The sequence below is a fragment of the Mustela nigripes genome, chromosome 1 (genome assembly GCF_022355385.1).
Source record: "Mustela nigripes isolate SB6536 chromosome 1, MUSNIG.SB6536, whole genome shotgun sequence".
NCBI lineage: Eukaryota > Metazoa > Chordata > Mammalia > Carnivora > Mustelidae > Mustela > Mustela nigripes.
In genome coordinates this window covers 132,817,895-132,836,043 of record NC_081557.1, presented here as the reverse complement: position 1 = coordinate 132,836,043, position 18,149 = coordinate 132,817,895, and the positions used below count along the sequence as shown (strand labels likewise).

General features: G+C 34.1%; 1 protein-coding gene across 6 annotated transcripts in view; it reads right to left on the bottom strand.

Moving 5' to 3' along the window:
• CBR4 (carbonyl reductase 4) overlaps nucleotides 1-18,149 on the bottom strand; it is a 136,728-nt gene that overhangs the window by 106,181 nt on the left and 12,398 nt on the right. Inside the window, exon 5 of one of the 6 annotated variants that reach the window (XM_059374200.1) lies at nucleotides 7,799-9,313. The exons of the other annotated variants lie outside the window; for them this stretch is intronic. Coding sequence (XP_059230183.1) covers nucleotides 9,135-9,313 — 179 coding nt within the window. The 3' untranslated portion in view covers nucleotides 7,799-9,134. Of the gene's footprint in view, nucleotides 1-7,798; nucleotides 9,314-18,149 lie in introns of those variants that run through there. 6 annotated transcript variants of the gene reach the window in all.

Genomic DNA, 18,149 nt, shown 5'->3' with positions numbered 1-18,149 from the left:
CTCATTAATGCTCTCTCTCACTGTCTCTCTCTCAAGTAAATAAATAAAATCTTTAAAAAAAAAAAAAAAAAAAAAAAAGAAACCACACACAAAAAAGAGAACTACAGGCCAGTATCTCCAACGAACATAAACATAAAAATCCTCAATAAAACACTAGCAAACCAAGTCCAACAATATATTAAAAAATCATTTACCACAACCAAGTGGGATTTACTCCTGGGCTGCAAGGGTTCACTATTTGCAAATCAATCAATCTGACAAATCACATGAATAAGAGAAAGGATAAGAACCATACGATCATTTCCCTATATGCATTAAAAAGCATTTCACAAAGTACAACATCCATACATAATAAAAACCCACAACAAAGTAGGTTTAAAGGGAACACACCTCAAAATAATAAAGGCCATATATGATAAACCCACAAATAATATCATCCTCAATGGGGAAAAACTGAAGGTCTTTCCCCTAAGGTCAGGAACAAGACAAAGATGTTCACCTTCACCACTTTTCTTAATTTAATCAATTAACGTATAATGTATTATTTGATTCAGGGGGTACAGGTCTGTGATTAATCAGTCTTATATAATACCTAGTGCTCATTATGACATACACCCTCCTCAATGTCCATCACCAGTTACCCTAACCCCCCACCCTCCTCCCCTCCAGCAGCCCTCAGTTTATTTCCTAAGATTAAGAGTCTCTTATAGTTTGCCTCCCTCTCTGGTTTCATCTTGTTTCATTTTTTCCTATCTTTCCCTATGATCTTCTGCCTTGTTTCTTAAATCCCACATAACAGTGAGATCATATGATAATTGTCTTTCTCTGACTAACTTACTTTGCTTAGCTTAAGAACCCTCTAGTTCCATTCACGTCATTGCAAATGGCAAGATTTCAAATTTTTATGGCTGCATAATATTCCATTGTAGTTATATACCACAACTTAATCCATTCATCTGTTGATGGACATCTGGGAACTCTCACCATTTTTACTCAACATAGTACTGGAAGTCCTAACCACAGCAATCAGAAAACAAAAAGAATAAAAAGCATCCAAATTGGTAAGGAAAAAGTAAAATTCTCACTTTTTGCAGATGACTTTAAAGAGTCTACCACAAACCACAAGAACTAATAAACAAATTCAGTAAAGTAGATTACAAAATTAGTATACAGAAATCTGTTGCATTTCTATACACCAGTAATACCAGAAAAACAAATTAAGAAAATAATCCCATGTACAACTATACCAAAAATAATAAGATACCTCAGGAATAAACCTAACCAAAGAGGTGAAAGACCCATCTTCTGAAAACTACAAAACAATGATGAAAGAAATTGAAAACAATATAGAGAAATGGAAAGACATTCCATACTCATGGATTAAAAGAACTGTTAAAATGTTAAATGTTAAATACTGTTAAAATGTTTATACTACACAAGCAATCTACACATTTAATGCAATCCCTATCAAAATACCACCAGCATTTTTCACAGAAGTAGAACAAACAATCCTAAAATTTGTATAGAACCACTAAAGAACCTGAATAGCCAAAACAATCTTGAAAAAGAAAAGCAAAGCTGGAGGCATCACGATTCTGGATTTCAGGTTGTATTACAAAGCGGTAGTAATCAAAACAGTATGGTACCGGCACAAAAAACAGACAAGTACATCAATAGAACAAAACAAAAAATACAGAAGTAAACACAAAATTATATGATAAATTAATCTTTGACAAAGCAGGAAAGAATATTCAATGGGAAAGAGAGTCTCTTCAACAAATGCTGTTGGGAAAACTGGAAAGCTACATGCAAAAGAATGAAACTGAAACACTTTTTTACACCACACACAAAAATAAATTCAAAATGGATTACAGACCTAAATGCAAGACCTGAAACCATAAAAACTCCTAGAGGAGAGTACAAGCAGTAATTTCTCTGACCCTGGCTATAACAACTATTTTCTAGATATGTTCCCTGAGGCAAAGGAAACAAAAGTAAAAATAAACTATTGGGAGGAGAAAACTAAAAGATTTTCCCCTAAGGTCAGAAACACGACAAAGATGTCTACTCTCGCCACTTTTATTCAACATAGTACTGGAAGTCCTAGCCACAGCAATCAGACAACAAAAAGAAATAAAAGGCATCCAAATTGGTAAGGAAAAAGTAAAGTTTTCACTCTTTGCAACTATGAAGCTATACATAGAAAACTCGAAAGATTCTACCAAAAAACTGAAAGAATAAATTCAGTAAAGTAGCAGTATATAAAATCAATGTCCAGAAATTAGCTGCATTTTTATGCACTAATAATAAAGCAGAAGAGAGAGAAATCAAGGAATCGATCCCATTTACAACTGCATCAAAACCGTAAGATATCTAGGAATAACCTCAAACAAAGAGATAAAGGATCTATACTCTGAAAACTAGAGAGCATTTATGTAAGAAGCTGAGGAAGACAAAAAGAAATGGAAAATGTTCCATGCTCATGCACTGAAGAACAAATACTGGTAAAGTGGCTAGGCTACTTAGAGCAATCTATACATTCAATGCAATCCCTATCAAAATACAACCAGGATTTTTTACACAGCTGGAATAAATAATCCTAAAAATTATATGGAACCAAAAAAGACTTCTAGTAGCCAAAGGAATGTTGAAGAAGAAAAACAAAGCTGGAGGCTTCACAATTTCAGACTTTAGGCTGTATTACAAAGCTGTAATTATTAGGACAGTATGGTACTGGCACAAAAACAGACACATCGACCAATGGAACAGAATAGAACCCAAAAATGGATCCTCAACTCTACTGTCAACTAATCTTAGACAAACAAGGAAAGAATATCCAGTGGAAAAAAGACAGTCCCTTCAACAATCAGTATTGGAAAAACTGGACAGCCACATGCAGAAGAATGAAACTGGACCACTTTCTTACACCATATAAAAATAAACTCAAAAAGACGCCTGGGTGGCACAATTTGGTGCAGCCACTCTGAAAAACTGTATGGAAGTTCCTCAAAAAGTTAAAAACAGAATTAACCTAAGATCCAGCAACTGCATTCCAGCTATTTACCCAAAAATACAAAACACTAATTCAAAGGGACATGCACCTCTATGCTTAAAGCAGCATTATTTCAAATAGCCTGGATACGGAAGCAGCCCACAAGTCCACTGATGAATGGATAAAGAAGATGAGATAGACAGATAAATACATGTAAATATAGATATACAGATATAAATGTATCTACAATGGAATATTATATAGCCATAAAAAATAAAGAAATCTTGCCATTTGCAATAACATGGATAGAGCTAGAGAGTATACTACTAAGTGAAATAAGTCAGTCAAAGAAAGACAAATACCATATGATTTCACTCGTATGTGGAATTTAAGACAAAGCAAAGGTGAAAAAAAGAGAAGCAAACCAAGAAACACACTCTTAACTACAGAGAAAAACTAATGGTTATCAGAGGGGAGTTGGATGAAAGAATGGGTGCAATAGGTGATGGGGATTAAGGAATACACTTGTGATGAGCACCAGATTATTAAAATTAAAACTTTTTAAAAAATCATATAATCTCAACAGGTGCAGAAAAAGTACTTGACAAAATTCAATCTTCATTCATAATCCACCCTGAACAAAGTGGGTTTAGAGAGAACATACCTCAACATAAGAAAGGCCATGTATGAAAAGCCCACAGCTAATATCATATTCAATGGTGAAAAATTAAGGATGAAAAAGTTCTAAGATTGGGAGTAAGACAAAGATATCCTTTCTCACCCCATTTATTCTACACAATACTTAAAGTCCCAGCAACAGCAATCAGACAAGAAAAAAAAAATCCACACTGAAAGGAAAAAGTTAAGCTGTCAATATCTGCAAATGTAATATATGGAAAATCCTAAAGATCCACTAAAAAAACTACAGAACTGATAAATGAATTCAGTAAAGTTGTAGGCTACAAAATTAATATAAAGAAATCTGTCACATTTCTATACACTAACACTGAAGTAGCAGAAAGAGGAAATAAGAAAACATTTCCATTTGCACCAAAAAGAAAATACGTAAGAATAAACTTAACACGGATGTGAAAGACCTATTCTGTGAAAACTATAAAACACTCATGGAAGACACTAAAGATGCCAAATAAATGGAAAGCGAGTCCATGTTAATGGGATGGAAAAACTAATATTGTTAAAATTGTCCGTGATACTGATTCAGTGCAACCTATCAAAATACCAAGAGCATTTTTCACAGAACTAGAAAAAAAAATACTAAAATTTGGATGGAACCACAGAAGATGCCAAATAGCCAAAATAATCTTAAGAAAAAACAAAGTTGGAGGTATCACAATCCCAGATTTCACACTATATTACAAAGCTACGGTAATCAAAACAGAATGGCACTAGCAAAAGATGCACAGATCAAGAGAACAAAATAGTGAACTCAGGAAAAAACCCGCACTTATTTGATCAATTAATCAATGGCAAAGGTGATAAAAGTATACAATGAAGAAAAGACAGTCCTCAATAAAAGATGTTGGGAAAACTCAACAGCTACACTGAAAAGAATAAAACTGGACCACCTTCTAAAAATTTATTATGTCAGAGAGAGAAAGTGAGCAAGTGAATAGGGGGAGGGAAAGGGTAGAGTGAGAGAATCCTCAAGCAGACTCCCTCCTGAGCAGAACTCGACATGGGGCTCGACCACTTTCTTACACAATACATAAACTCAAAATGACATAAAGGCCTACATGGGAGATCTGAAACCATAAAACTCCTAAAAGAAAACACAGGCAGTGGGCGCCTGGGTGGCTCAGTAGGTTAAAGTCTCTGCCTTCAGCTCAGGTCATGATCTCAGGGTCCTGGGATCGAGCCCTGCATCGGGCTCTCTGCTCAGTAGGGAGTCTGCTTCCCCCTCTCTCTCTGCCTACTCATAATCTCCATCTGTCAAATAAATAAATAAAATCTTTAAAAAAAAAAAAAAAGAAAACACAGGCAGTAATACCCTGGACATCAGTCTTAGCAATATTTTTCTAGATAAGTCTCCTCAGGCAAAGAAAACAAAAGCAAAAATAAACTATTAGGACATCAAACTAAAAAGCTTTTGCACAGGAAAAATTAAAAAATCAACAAAACCAAAGGCAACTTACTGAGTGGGAGAAAATATATGCAAATGATATATCCAATACAGGATTAATATCCAATATGTATAAGGAACTTACGTAACTCAACACCAAAAATACCCCCAAATAATCCCTTTAAAAATGGGCAGATGACCTGAATGAACATTTTTCAAAGAAGACATACAGATGGTCAAGAGACATATGAAAAGATGCTCAACATCACTAATTATCAGGAAAATGTAAATCAAAGCTACAATGAGATAGCATCTTACACCTGTCAGAATGGCTAAAATCAAAATGACAAGAAAAAACAAGAGCTGACAAGGATGTAGAGAAAAAGAAACCCTTGTACACTGTTGGTGGGTTGTAAATTGGTGCAGCCACTGCTAATAACAGTATGGAGGTTCCTCAAAAAACTAAAAATTGAAATACCGTATTATCCAGTAATTCCACTACTAGGTATTTACCCAGAGAAAATGAGAACATTAACTGAAAAAGATATATGTGCCCTATGCTTACTGCAGCATTATTTGCAACAGCCTAAATATGAAAGCAACCCACATGCCCATCAAAGAGGAATGGAAAAATAAAATGTGGTGTATATATACACAATGGAATATTATTCAGCCATAAAAAGAATGATATCTTGCCACTGGTGACACCATGAATGGATCTAGAGGGTATTATCCTAAGTGAGATAAATCAGAGAAAGACAAATAGTATAGGAGTTCACTTATATGTGGAATCAAAACACACACACACACACAAAGCAAAAAACATGCCCTAAATACAGAGGTCATATCAATGGGGGGAGGTAGGCAAAATGAGTGAAGAGGAATGGGAGGTACCGGCTTTCAATAACCAAATGAATAAATCACAGGAATGAAAGGTACAATATAGGGAATACAGTCAATGGTATTATAATAGTGTTATATGGTAACAGATGGTAGCTGCAGTTTTGGTGAGCAGAACATAACATATAAAGTTGTTGAATTACTGTTACTATATTGAATTACTGAAACTAATCCAATACTGTGTGTTAACCACACTTCAACTAAAGGAACTATTTTTTTTCAATTAAAAAGAAAAGTTCTACAGGTAATACTGATAACCACCCCCGTTTGGGTTATTAGCCCAAGAATTCTAAGCCAAATTCCTGGTAATTACTTGAACTAAGGTATCCTACCTAACACAAAACAATTGATTGACTTAGGATCGCAAATTCAATTTTAAATGGAAAGTAAACATCAAAATCAGAGATAAATTACAAAAAAAGATAAATTATCAAAAAAGATTAAGTCACAGGGATTTGATTAAAAAATATATATATATTCCAGGATGCATACTGAGAGAACAAATGTATCTCAGTGACTATCACCAACTATAGCACAGAGTAATGGACTCCTGAATGGATCTTGAATCAAAAAATCATAGTGGTTTATCAGTTATTTATGGAGCATATCCAGTGTACTCAGGGATGACTAGGCAAAGTGGGGGTATCAAAAGAAGTTCCAGATATTTAGCAGGTATTCAACCAATATTTGAGTTCAGTAGCTAAATAAATGAAAACACAGTATGGTCTCTACCCTCAGGAGCTTACAATGTAGTAGAAAGATAAAACAAATATAAAAGAAATTTAATTATTAAATAATTTGTATACAGTTCACCCTTGAACAATGCAGAAGGTTGGGGCACTGATCACCCGCACAATCTAAAATTCACCTATAACTGATGCCCAAGAACATAATCATTAATAGCCTACTGTTGACTGGAAGCCTTCCCAATAACGTAAACAGTGAACACATTTTTTGTAAGATGAATATATTCTGTATTCTCAAAATAAAGCTAGAGAAAATATTAAAATCATAGAATACATTTACAATAGTGTACTATAAAATATGCCCATTTAAGTGGCCCCACACAGCTCAAAACCATGTTGTTCAAAGGTCAACTGTATGTATGTTAAGTTGTTAAGAAATCACAGTTCTTGAGTGGCTGAACATACACAACAGCTGCCAACTGATTTGAGCAACAGGACACAAGTATTAAATTACAAGTTCTACCAGGTCCATGAAAGTAAGTGAATTCACCTGGAGTGGAAAAGTGAAGGCTTATTTTACCTATTTCAAAATCTCTTCCCATATTCTACTACTTTGATATGGCCTGTGTGAGGGAGATGTATCAGTTAAAAAGGTTTAAATATACACTCTTAAAGGTTAAACCTATCTGTAGCTTAATGTCACTAATTGAATGAAATATATTGGTTTCTTCCTCATCACCAGTCACATCACCCTCACTGATGATTTCAGAGATGAAGTATCCGGAGAAGGAAATTCTAACCTGAGGAGGATGTTATGCGAAGAAATGCAGGTAGCTAAAGGTGTGCCGGTGAGGCAGCATTAGAAAAACGGCCTACTTTGTCTCCACAGACTCTCCTACCTTAAAAGCATCAGCTACAGCATTTGAAACCATCCTCACTGCTCCATTTCTTTTATGTGCCTAGAACCGTTAATGCTTGATAAATCCTATCTATTACCATGCATGCATTTAGTAAGCAGTTTGATTAATAATACTCATTTTACTCACACTTAATAACTTCCTCACTCTTAAATAGACTTCTCTAAGTAAAAATTATTTTGAAAATAAATTTAAAATAATTTTTGAGTCAGGAAGCTTAATGTACAATTTAGATCTTTTATTACCTTTTACTTTTTTATTTTTATTATCTTTATCACATTGCATTTATTTAGTACAACCTCCTCACACCTTTGCACTGACTTGCAATATAAAATTAAATCTGTTTAAATAAAATAATGTTCCACGCTAATAAAACTCTAAAAGATTACTTTTTAAAATGCAGTAAATATTTAAAACATATTTTGAAATGATAAATAATAAAAATCAACATGAATCCAGTGACATTATCCTCCACATTATTTAAAATATCATATTATTCCCCACAAAAGAATTCAATATGAGAGTTCAATGCAAAACAAATATTGCCTGATATTTTACATTCAATTTGTGTCTTTACTTCTATTCTCAGGCAGATATTTTCTCTTAAAAGTAATGCTTTAACTGTTCCTTATGAATACATCTTATTCATTGCTACTGCATATTTATTTATCATTTTTTGATGACTCAGTAGTAATTAATTATTACTGTAATTACATATTTCTGTAATTAAGCATTTCTGAAGTTTAAGGGTAAAAAAATCATATTATATTCAATCATACAAAATACTCGATTTTTTAAATGTCATTATTTGTTATACTATTTTTAAGTAGTTTGCTAAACTGAGTGTTACACAAAAAAACTACTTCTATTTCCTAAGTTGATAAGAACTCAGCTCATTCCTATACCAGATCTTAAAACCTTAAGGGTTAATCTTTATCATCTTTGAGAATTTCTAAAGAATCAGTCAACTATACCGCATCTGTATTTGTGAATTTGTATTTGTGAATTATTTTGTCCAGCCGCTTTATCAGGAATAATGCACTCAAAGAAACCGGGCTCTAAATTCATGCCAAACTGATCATTTTTTTTCAACCTGTATAAATACTGTTCTTCTAAGGTATATGGAAAAGGAATATAATGTGTAACTGGCAGGACTGCTAAAGTACTGACAACTAAATAATATCCTATAAATACTCCTATCTTAGCAATGGCCCAAACGTTAACTTCTAGAGAATTTTGACTGATACAATAAAATAATTCATGCCCAATTAGATTATATAATTTTTGCACTTTTGAGACCAAAAATATAAATTAGTGTCCATTTATATCATTTGCAAATGTCTATATACTAACATTGCTAGAGCCTATAAGGTACATAACACTTAGGAAACACAAATGGTTAGACAGTGCTCTTTTCAGATATATTCATATAAAGATGAAAATCAATACTTGTATCATCAATTGCTCTAATTAGCAAATGTCACCCGCACAGGTATGACTGTCAATAGCCAAACTGTACCCTTGATTATAATCACTATTATAACTGAATAATCTGTAAATCATATCATGAGTTGTAATCCCCCATCCACTACCAGAACATGCCCTGTAATATACGGTGATTCTAAAAGAAACACAACCGCATGTGCCACATCAATAGGTTCTCCAAACCTCCCAAGAGGGATACTTTTCTTTAAATGTTCTTCTTTCAAGTCTTTCGTCATATCTGTGTGAACAAATCCTAAAAGAGAAATGTTTATTTAGTTGAAAAGAGTAGGCACCAAGCCGTCGGCTCAATTTTAAACAAAAATAAATTTGCTCCTGATAATTTTGAGATTATTAACAAACTTGTTTCGGAAATACAGAGTTCTGCTAGCAATCAAGCAACCAAGTCTACATTTTTATTCAATTTAACTCAATGAAAATTTACTGAACACCAACACATGTGACTCCCAAATAACTGGCCCAACTCCTAGCACAATATAAGTGGGTAGATACAAACATGAAAATTCATTCCTTAGGGAACCTGTAGTTTATGGAAGAAACACACACCTGTATCCCTAAATATAATAAAAGGTCATCTGGTGAATACCCTTATACATAAAGTACCACAAAGAAGGAATTTTCACTTGATTGGGAGTAGAGGGGTAATAGGGTTAGAGGGAAAAAAGCAGTCACATAAACTGATGAGGCACTTCTGACAAAAATTAGTTTTGTTTGCTATAGCTAAGATAGCTGATGATGAGAAAGACCAGTATTTCCAATATTCATATAAGAAAAAAATCTTATGGCATGATCCTACTGTGATGCAAGTATATACTGAAAATTCAAACTTTAACATGGCACTGGTTTTCTAAAGTATATGGTTCTGTGGTATAAAGTACCACATAATATATTAGACAACCAATTCTAAATGATTCATATCATAGATCTATGCCAGAACTATAAATTTATTAAGAAAATCTTGTGAGATCAGTCTGAGATGAACACATATTACCAATACTCAACTTAAAAAAATCAGTATACTGTACACAACTCATTTAAAACTTTTAAAGAAGAGAATAAATAATTAATCCTCATGAAATTAATAAAAAAGATTTTTTTTAATTTTAAGGTCACGAAAAATACATGGACTAAAAGTCAGACATGTGAAGTGTAGTTCAATGTGCAACCTCAAAAAGTTTTCAAAAAAAAAACAGTTTTCAGACTGGCTTGTGTTAAAATTAAATCATTTTAATTCAAACTGTAAATTAATCTAAATATGCTGCCATTTGAAGTATGAGGATAAATGTGAACTAAACACTGAACTAAGAATTAACATAAGGTCACTGGTTTATTATGTAATACTATGTTCTTAATTTTTCTTTGCCTTAGGTTTCACTTACAAATTTTTAAAATTTCCTTAAAAGTCTAATAAGAAACAATCACAGATTTTCCTAACATGAAGCCTGCAACAGTGACAGCTTTCTTATGGAAGAACTAGAAACAAGCTGAGTATCTTTCAAAAAGAAACTGTTTAAAGAAATCCTGGTACAGCCATACTGTAGAATAATATGCATCTATTAAAAATGAATCTACAAAGGACTTTTAAAGAGGAAAATAGTATTTGCCTATTAAAAATGAGGTTACAAATGCATTATAACCCCATTAAAAAGAAAAGAAAATATGTATATACTAATGACTAAAACAACCACCAAATATTAACAGTGATTATCACTAAATACTAGATTTACAAGTGATGATTTTTACTTTCTTCTCTGGATTTGTCTATACTTTCCAAATTGTCTACAATGTATGTATACTATCTTTGTATTCAAATAAAAAGTTATTGAAAAAGATGCACAGTATTAACTTCAGATTCTCTGAAATGAGGACCTGGAATAAAAAAATAATGTTATACTATTTATGTGTTTCATTGTGAGACTACATTGTGAAATACAACCTTACCTGCCATTAAATCTTACTACATTTTTTATTTTTATTCTTTTTCAAGATTTTATTTATTAAAAAAAAAAAAGATTTTATTTATTTATTTGACAGACAGAAATCACAAGTAGGCAGAGGCAGGCAGAGGGAGGGAGGGAGGCAGGCTCTCTGCTGAGCAGAGAGCCCGATGCAGGACTTGATCCCAGAACCCTGAGATCATGACCTGAGCTGAAGGCAGAGGCTTTAACCCACTAAGTCACCCAGGCACCCAAATCTTACCACATTTTTTAAAAAGTCCACCCCATTTACTTCAATCCCTTTCTTCTTTAAGGACAATGAGATGAAAAAAAAAAGAAAGAACAATGAGATGGCCAGATGGAATGCAAGAATAAAGAGAAGTAGCTGACAGAGATAATAAGAACACTGGACAAGCAGAATTTCAAGTGAACAGTAAATGAAACTTCATCTACAGTGAAGAGTCATAATAATCAATAGGCAATCCAATTACCTTAAAAAGCACTATCATGGGACTTCCTGTTATCCAAAGTTTTACATCTTTGGACACATTTATTTTCAAAAACACCTCAGAGTGTATTAGGAAAAAAAAAAAAACCCTCACCTCACACATTCAAAAAGCTGAATGAATTAAAATTATGAATGTAACATTTAAAGATTACATTATCTTCACAAGGAGTTCATGATATACCTACTTTATTCAAAGGTTGTTTTGAATTCTAGAAAAACTGGCATAAAATATTTCCCCACTAACTCTCAACACCCTCAGCAGAAATTCAATAATGTATTTTAATCTTAAATAAAAGAAAAAACTTGGGGTGCCAGTATGGCTCAGTCAGTTGAGTGTCTGACTTCATTTCAGTTCAGGTCATGATCTTGGAGTCATGGGGTCGACACCCGCATTAGGCTCCTCACTCAGCAGGGAGTCTTCTTGAGATTCTCTCTCCCTCTGCCCTTCCCCCAGCTCTTTCTCTCTATCTCTCTCAAGAGTAAATAAATATATTTTTTTAATTCATAAAAACTATAGTAAAAATGTTTTTGCAAGGAAGACCCTGTAATGATGAGTTAGCAAATTCCAGGCTCAACGTCTAGTGAGCTTTTTCTGGTTCTGGGGACTTTTTCTCAAAAGCAGCACTTTGTGATTAAAAAGACCACTTGATTAGGACATATTAAATTAGATTCTGGTTCCCTGCTCTGCTACTACTATCAAAGCTAGGACCCAAGTAAAGTCATGTGGTACCTAAAACTGTATGACTGTTTCTGCATCATAAAATAAGTGAAGTAGATTGAAAATGATGGACCCTTGAGATATCTTTTAGCTCTACAAAACTATGATTCGAGGATGAAAAGTATGCCTCATTAATGACAACTGTACTGGAAGATTAGGAAAGGGAGCTCCCCTAAAAGAACCCTCGGTTCCTACATTGGTAGCTGGGTGGATAATTAGAATAGCTCCAAATCAGGAAGCACTGATGCTAATCTAGGTTTTTATTCATTCTGGGCAGAAAGAAACAGATTTGGGTCAACGTCAGGCCTTACATGCTTGTTCCTTTTGAAACAAAAAGTAAGGCCACACAATCTGTGAGAGGCCATGTGAAGGCATTTCCATCTTGGAAAAAAAGGCAGATATAGAACAGAGCATTTAGTACAGAAAGGCAAACCTTGGATAGGAAGAGAGATCTAGACAGTGAGATAAGTTTAAGAATTTCAGTGAGATAGAAAGAAGTCTTATGCCTCATACATACAGGCCATGACAACAGATTATATTGCAAAAAACAATCAAATAAGCCAGATACATGAAATAGATAAAGGCTAATATCTTGAAGTTTTTGATAAGTTCTTGTTCAACATTACAGCCTAGATTCAGCCCTACCAGAGTCTGTGTCCACGTTTGGTCAAATTTGAGAAGGAGAGGTATCATCTGAGTCCAACAATGATTGCAAGAAGTCCAGAAATGGAATCATGATGTCCAAACACCCACCTCACATGAATATTATCCCTCCACTGCTCAAGCCTGGAACATAAGGGTATTATTTCACAAGGGAAAGTCTGCCACAGATTCTCCCCAGGTCTATGAATGGATAGTTATAATGACAATCCTTGTGGGACAGCTGCTAGCCAACCCTGAATGCTAGACAAAGACTAAAAGTGGGCATCAGAGGCCAAGCTGAAAGAAAGGGATTAATTCACCAATATTGGCTTTTCCTCTTTGATTCTGATGTCTGATATGGAGACCAAGAATATCCAAAGACCCAAGAGCCTTTCTCTCATCATTATCGGCAGCTTTTTTTTTTAATTAATAGACTTATTTTTAGAGCAGTTTTAGGTTTACAGAAAAACTGAACATAAAGTAGAGGGGGTTCCCATATATTTCCTTATCACATTAGTCCTATTTTCCCCAATTATTTATAGCTTGCCTTAGGGTGGTACATTTGATGGTTCAATATTGATACATTATTAAGTAAAGTCCATAGTTTACATTAGCATTCACCCTTTGGATGGCATATAGTTCTATGTTTTTACAAACATGTAACATAACATATCCACCATTATAGTATCATACAGAATAAATTTACTGCCCTAAAAATCTGCTTTAAAAAAAAATGTAAATCTTTACCAAACTTATTAGAAATCAGATTTAAAAAATGTGAAGCTAATTTCGAAAGATCCCAGGCACAACTAAATTTCGATGTCATTTTATGCTATAGCTCATAAACCATGTGATCCCCACTTATAAATATATTGACAACCCAGGTCACTGCATATAAACAGCCTATTGGCTTCTCTATCATATATCACAGGACCTCAGCAGAGATATCAGCAGTCTTTAAACATTTCATATACTCATTTTTGTGCTTGTACTGCTCTCCAGTTTGTGCTTTCTCCTTGACCTGATAGGACTCTCATCCATAACATTCTGTCACTTTATTTATAAAGTTCTGGAAATTTTGTTCTCCTACTCACTTTACTATGTATGTATTTACAATGCCTTTCAAGCTGGGTTATGAGAATATTAAATTACCCGTAGGTGCCACTGTCCAACAAATGATGTTATTATTGATCACTTGGACAATTAGAGGTTTCCAGCTGGAAACAAAGTTATCACTCCTTAAGCCCACAAATAAATAACTGAAATGACACACCCTCCACTTAGAATAAGGATACTTCCATTTTAGTTCCACATACATGACAACACACTCAGTGTATCTTTTTTAAAAAGGTACAGATAGGAGCACCTGGGTGGCATAGTCGGTTAAGCTTTAGACTCTTGATTTTGGCTCAGGTCATGATCTCAGTGTTGTGAGATCAAGCCCTGTTTGGGCTCCGTGCTGGGTGTGGAGCCTGCTTAAGATTCTCTCTCTCTCTCCCTTTCCTGCTGCCCCATCCCCTACTTTCCCCCTCTTAAAAAAAAAAATAAATAATAAAAATAAATTAAAAGGTACCGATATACTCTTCCATATAAAACCAACTACACGGTTCTTGTCCAGTGAGAATTTATATTTGGTAAGTTATAAAGAAAATGTGTTTTTTTTATCCATTTTTTTTGGTTAGTTATATAAATAAATAGCATCTCATTTCCATATTAGTTGATCACTATGTTAGTTTAGAAAGCTTTTATATACAACACAGACCATATATTTAAATAAGATACCAGAATTTTAGGCTATCACCAATATTAATAATCATAGGATATATACTATTTGATATATACATCTACTGGCTCAGGTTTTGATTCTCTGGTATATAGAAAGAATTAAAATAACCCCAGACACTTTTTATTTCAAAGGAGAACAAACAAGGCTGTCGCCAAAAACTAGACCAAAATTTTAACCTAACCAAATTCAGGTATCTTAATACTATGTTAGCAGAAATGTACAGGGAAACAGTGTGAAAAATCAATTCCATAACCAAACAGCACATAAGAAAACCTAGAATAATACCTGTTTTGGGCAGCTGCCAAGCTTACGCAAACATCTGTCAACAAGATTTTCTCCAAGCAGTAAACATAAAAGCCCTTCAACTGGGGCGCCTGGTAGCTCAGGGGGTTAAGCCTCTGCCTTTGGCTCGGGTCATGATCTCAGGGTCCTGGGATCGAGCCCCACATCAGGCTCTCTGCTCAGCGGGGGAGCCTGCTTCCCCCTCTCTCTCTGCCTACTTGTGATCTCTATCAAATAAATAAATAAAATCTTTAAAAAAAAAAAAAAAGCTCTTCAACTTAAAGGGAGGGCTGGACATTTAAGGTATCCTACAGAAATAAATGCAATGCTGTACTATTTGTCAGATTTTAAAATGCATATACCCTTTGAGTCCTGGCAGTTTTGTTCCCAGAATTATTCTCATTATACTCATACACATATAAATTACATACAAGTATTGTCACTGCATTATTAATTGTAATGACAAAAGATCAGAAGCAATCTAACTGTCCATTAAGAGGCAACAGGATAAATCCATTATGATACACCCATAAGACAGACATTACCGTCTTTTAATTCAGCCATTAAACAGTCACATAAGACTGAATATTTTATGATTTGGTTTACATTAACTGTCCCAGAATAGGGAAATCTACAGAGACACAAAGTGGATTAGTGGTTGCCAGAAGCTGGGGAGACTGGAGGCAAACGAGGAGTGAATGCTAAAAGCTATAGGTTTTTGGGGGGATGATGAAAATGTTCTAAAATGTATTCTAAAATTCTGAAACTATACTATATTTATATTGTACAATGAGTTGTACAATATAAATGAGTGAATTATATGATCTGTGAAGTATTGCCATAAAGCTGTTATTTTAAAAAGTAAAGCAGTTCTATATGGAATATTATGGAATCAATTCCAAGATATATTGTGCTATGAATAAAGCAAGATACAGAATACTGGAGAGTATGATACAATTTGTTTTCTTTTTACATATATAGTTATATATTCATATAAATAAATAGACATATACCTGTATATTATAGGTATATACACATACATATATTTTATTGACTTGTATATGAAATACCAAAGACACTAGTTAACAGGAATTACTTTTGAAGAAGGAAACTAAATGATTAGGGGAAAGAAGACTCACTTTTTAATCTATGCCTTTTTGTACTCCTGAATTTTGTACCATGCTTGTAGTATCTATTGAGAACACATTTTTTTAAAATAATATATCCATTATAATTTCAATTTTTTAAGGTTAATTTTTAATTTTTATTTATTTATTTGAGTAAGTGAGAGAGTGAGAGAGAGAAAAAGCAGGGTAGGGGCTGAGGAAGAGAGAAAAGCAGACACTCTGCTAAACAGAGAGCCTGAAAGAGGCTCAATCCCAGGACTCTGGGATCAGACCCAACCTGAAGGCAGATGCTTAACCAACTGAGTCACTCAGGCACCCCTATAGTTTCAATTTATCAAATATTCTGTTGCTCATATTCAATATTTTCTAAGTGGTTAGAATTATCCAGAAAGTATTCAATATTAGAAAATATTTAATATTTTCTAATCAGTTAGATCTATTTTATATTTGAATACCAAAGCTTAGTAACTAACTGATCTTTAAGAAGTCAATAACATTAGGCCGTGAATAAGGGCCTAATTTATTACTTTCCCTGCTTCTGGGTTTTACTGTTTTCCTTAACTGGAAACTCCATTTGCAGGTAGGTAACCAGGAAAACTGACATAAGAAGAAACATATTTGTTAATTCTGAGGCCTGTCAGTTCTCTTAGAAGATCTGGTGATGAATCTGTCTGAAATTACTACCTAAAATAAATAAATAATCCATACAACCAATTTAATTCTTCTATTTCGACCTGCACTTTGCCTCTAATCAATAAAGCATATTCACACTATGAATCCTGCTAAGTATATATGGCCAATAATAAAGGTCACCCTATGAAACGGTCACAATTTTAGTGACAGGTATTTTCCTGTACTACAAATTATACTGGAAAATAAGATCTTTCAGAAAGGCTATACAAACACACTTCTACAACACTCCTAAAACTTCTCTTTGTATACAAACTGGATTCCCCATTATTTAGCCTGTTGCCTTGACAACTGATTCACTCTGACAAAATTAAGCATTCCTTCTTCAATGTTTCCATAGCATCATATATGTTCCTCTACTTTACATCTGTCATTCAGCTTTTTAATTATTTGTTTATATGTCTGTCTTTCTCACAGTACTTTGCTCCTCATAGCAGAAATACCTTATTCATTTTTTATAATTTTGGAACCCTTGCATATAGAAAAAACTCGAGAAAGTTTACTGAGTTATTATGAATTAGAAACACGTGCATCATCCTTAAATCATCCAGTTTTAAATGATCATGAACTAGAATTAACTCTTCCTCACCCACACTATGGCAATCCCTTAACAGAGTAAACCAAATACATGCGGCCCCAAATCACAAATAATCTATTCCATATATGGCTAACCTAAGCTAACACTAAAATCAATCAGGTTGCATAAGCATACACAAACAGAAAGCAGTGTCAAAATGACAGTATAAGTTTTGGATTATTTTTTTCTTTTTTTTTTTCTCTAAAATGGTTGTATATAAACTAGAGTCATTTATCAAATATTCATGGATTTGGAATGCTTGAATTTAGGTAGTCTCTGTGACTGAACAATGAACTGAGCTGAAGGCACATAACAAAGCACAAAGGTTATCAGGACAATTTGACATTTCCCTAAACCCTGCTAGTTTAGCATCACTGCCAAATAAAACACCAATCCCAGGGGTTCCTGGTTGGCTCAGATGATTAAGCGTCTGCCTGCAGCTTGACCTTGGGTCATGATCCCAAGGTCCCGTGATCCAGTCTGGCATCAGGCTCCTTGCTCAGGGGAGAATCTCCTCTCCCTCTCCATCTGCCTCTCCCCCTGCTTGTCCTCTCTCTTGCACTCTCTTTCAAATAAATAAATAAGCAAACAAACAAACAAACCAATCCAGCACACAAGCTGGAACCATTAGTGACCCAAAATGGAAAGGTGTCAAAGGTCTATATCAGCCTACTCTCTTACAACCAACCAATGAACCAAAAGGTCTTTTCTGTATAGATAATCAATTCTTCAATACCTACAGTAAACTAGCAAAAACATTCCATGGCAAACTGGCCGAGGTATACGAAAACAATCATTTCATTC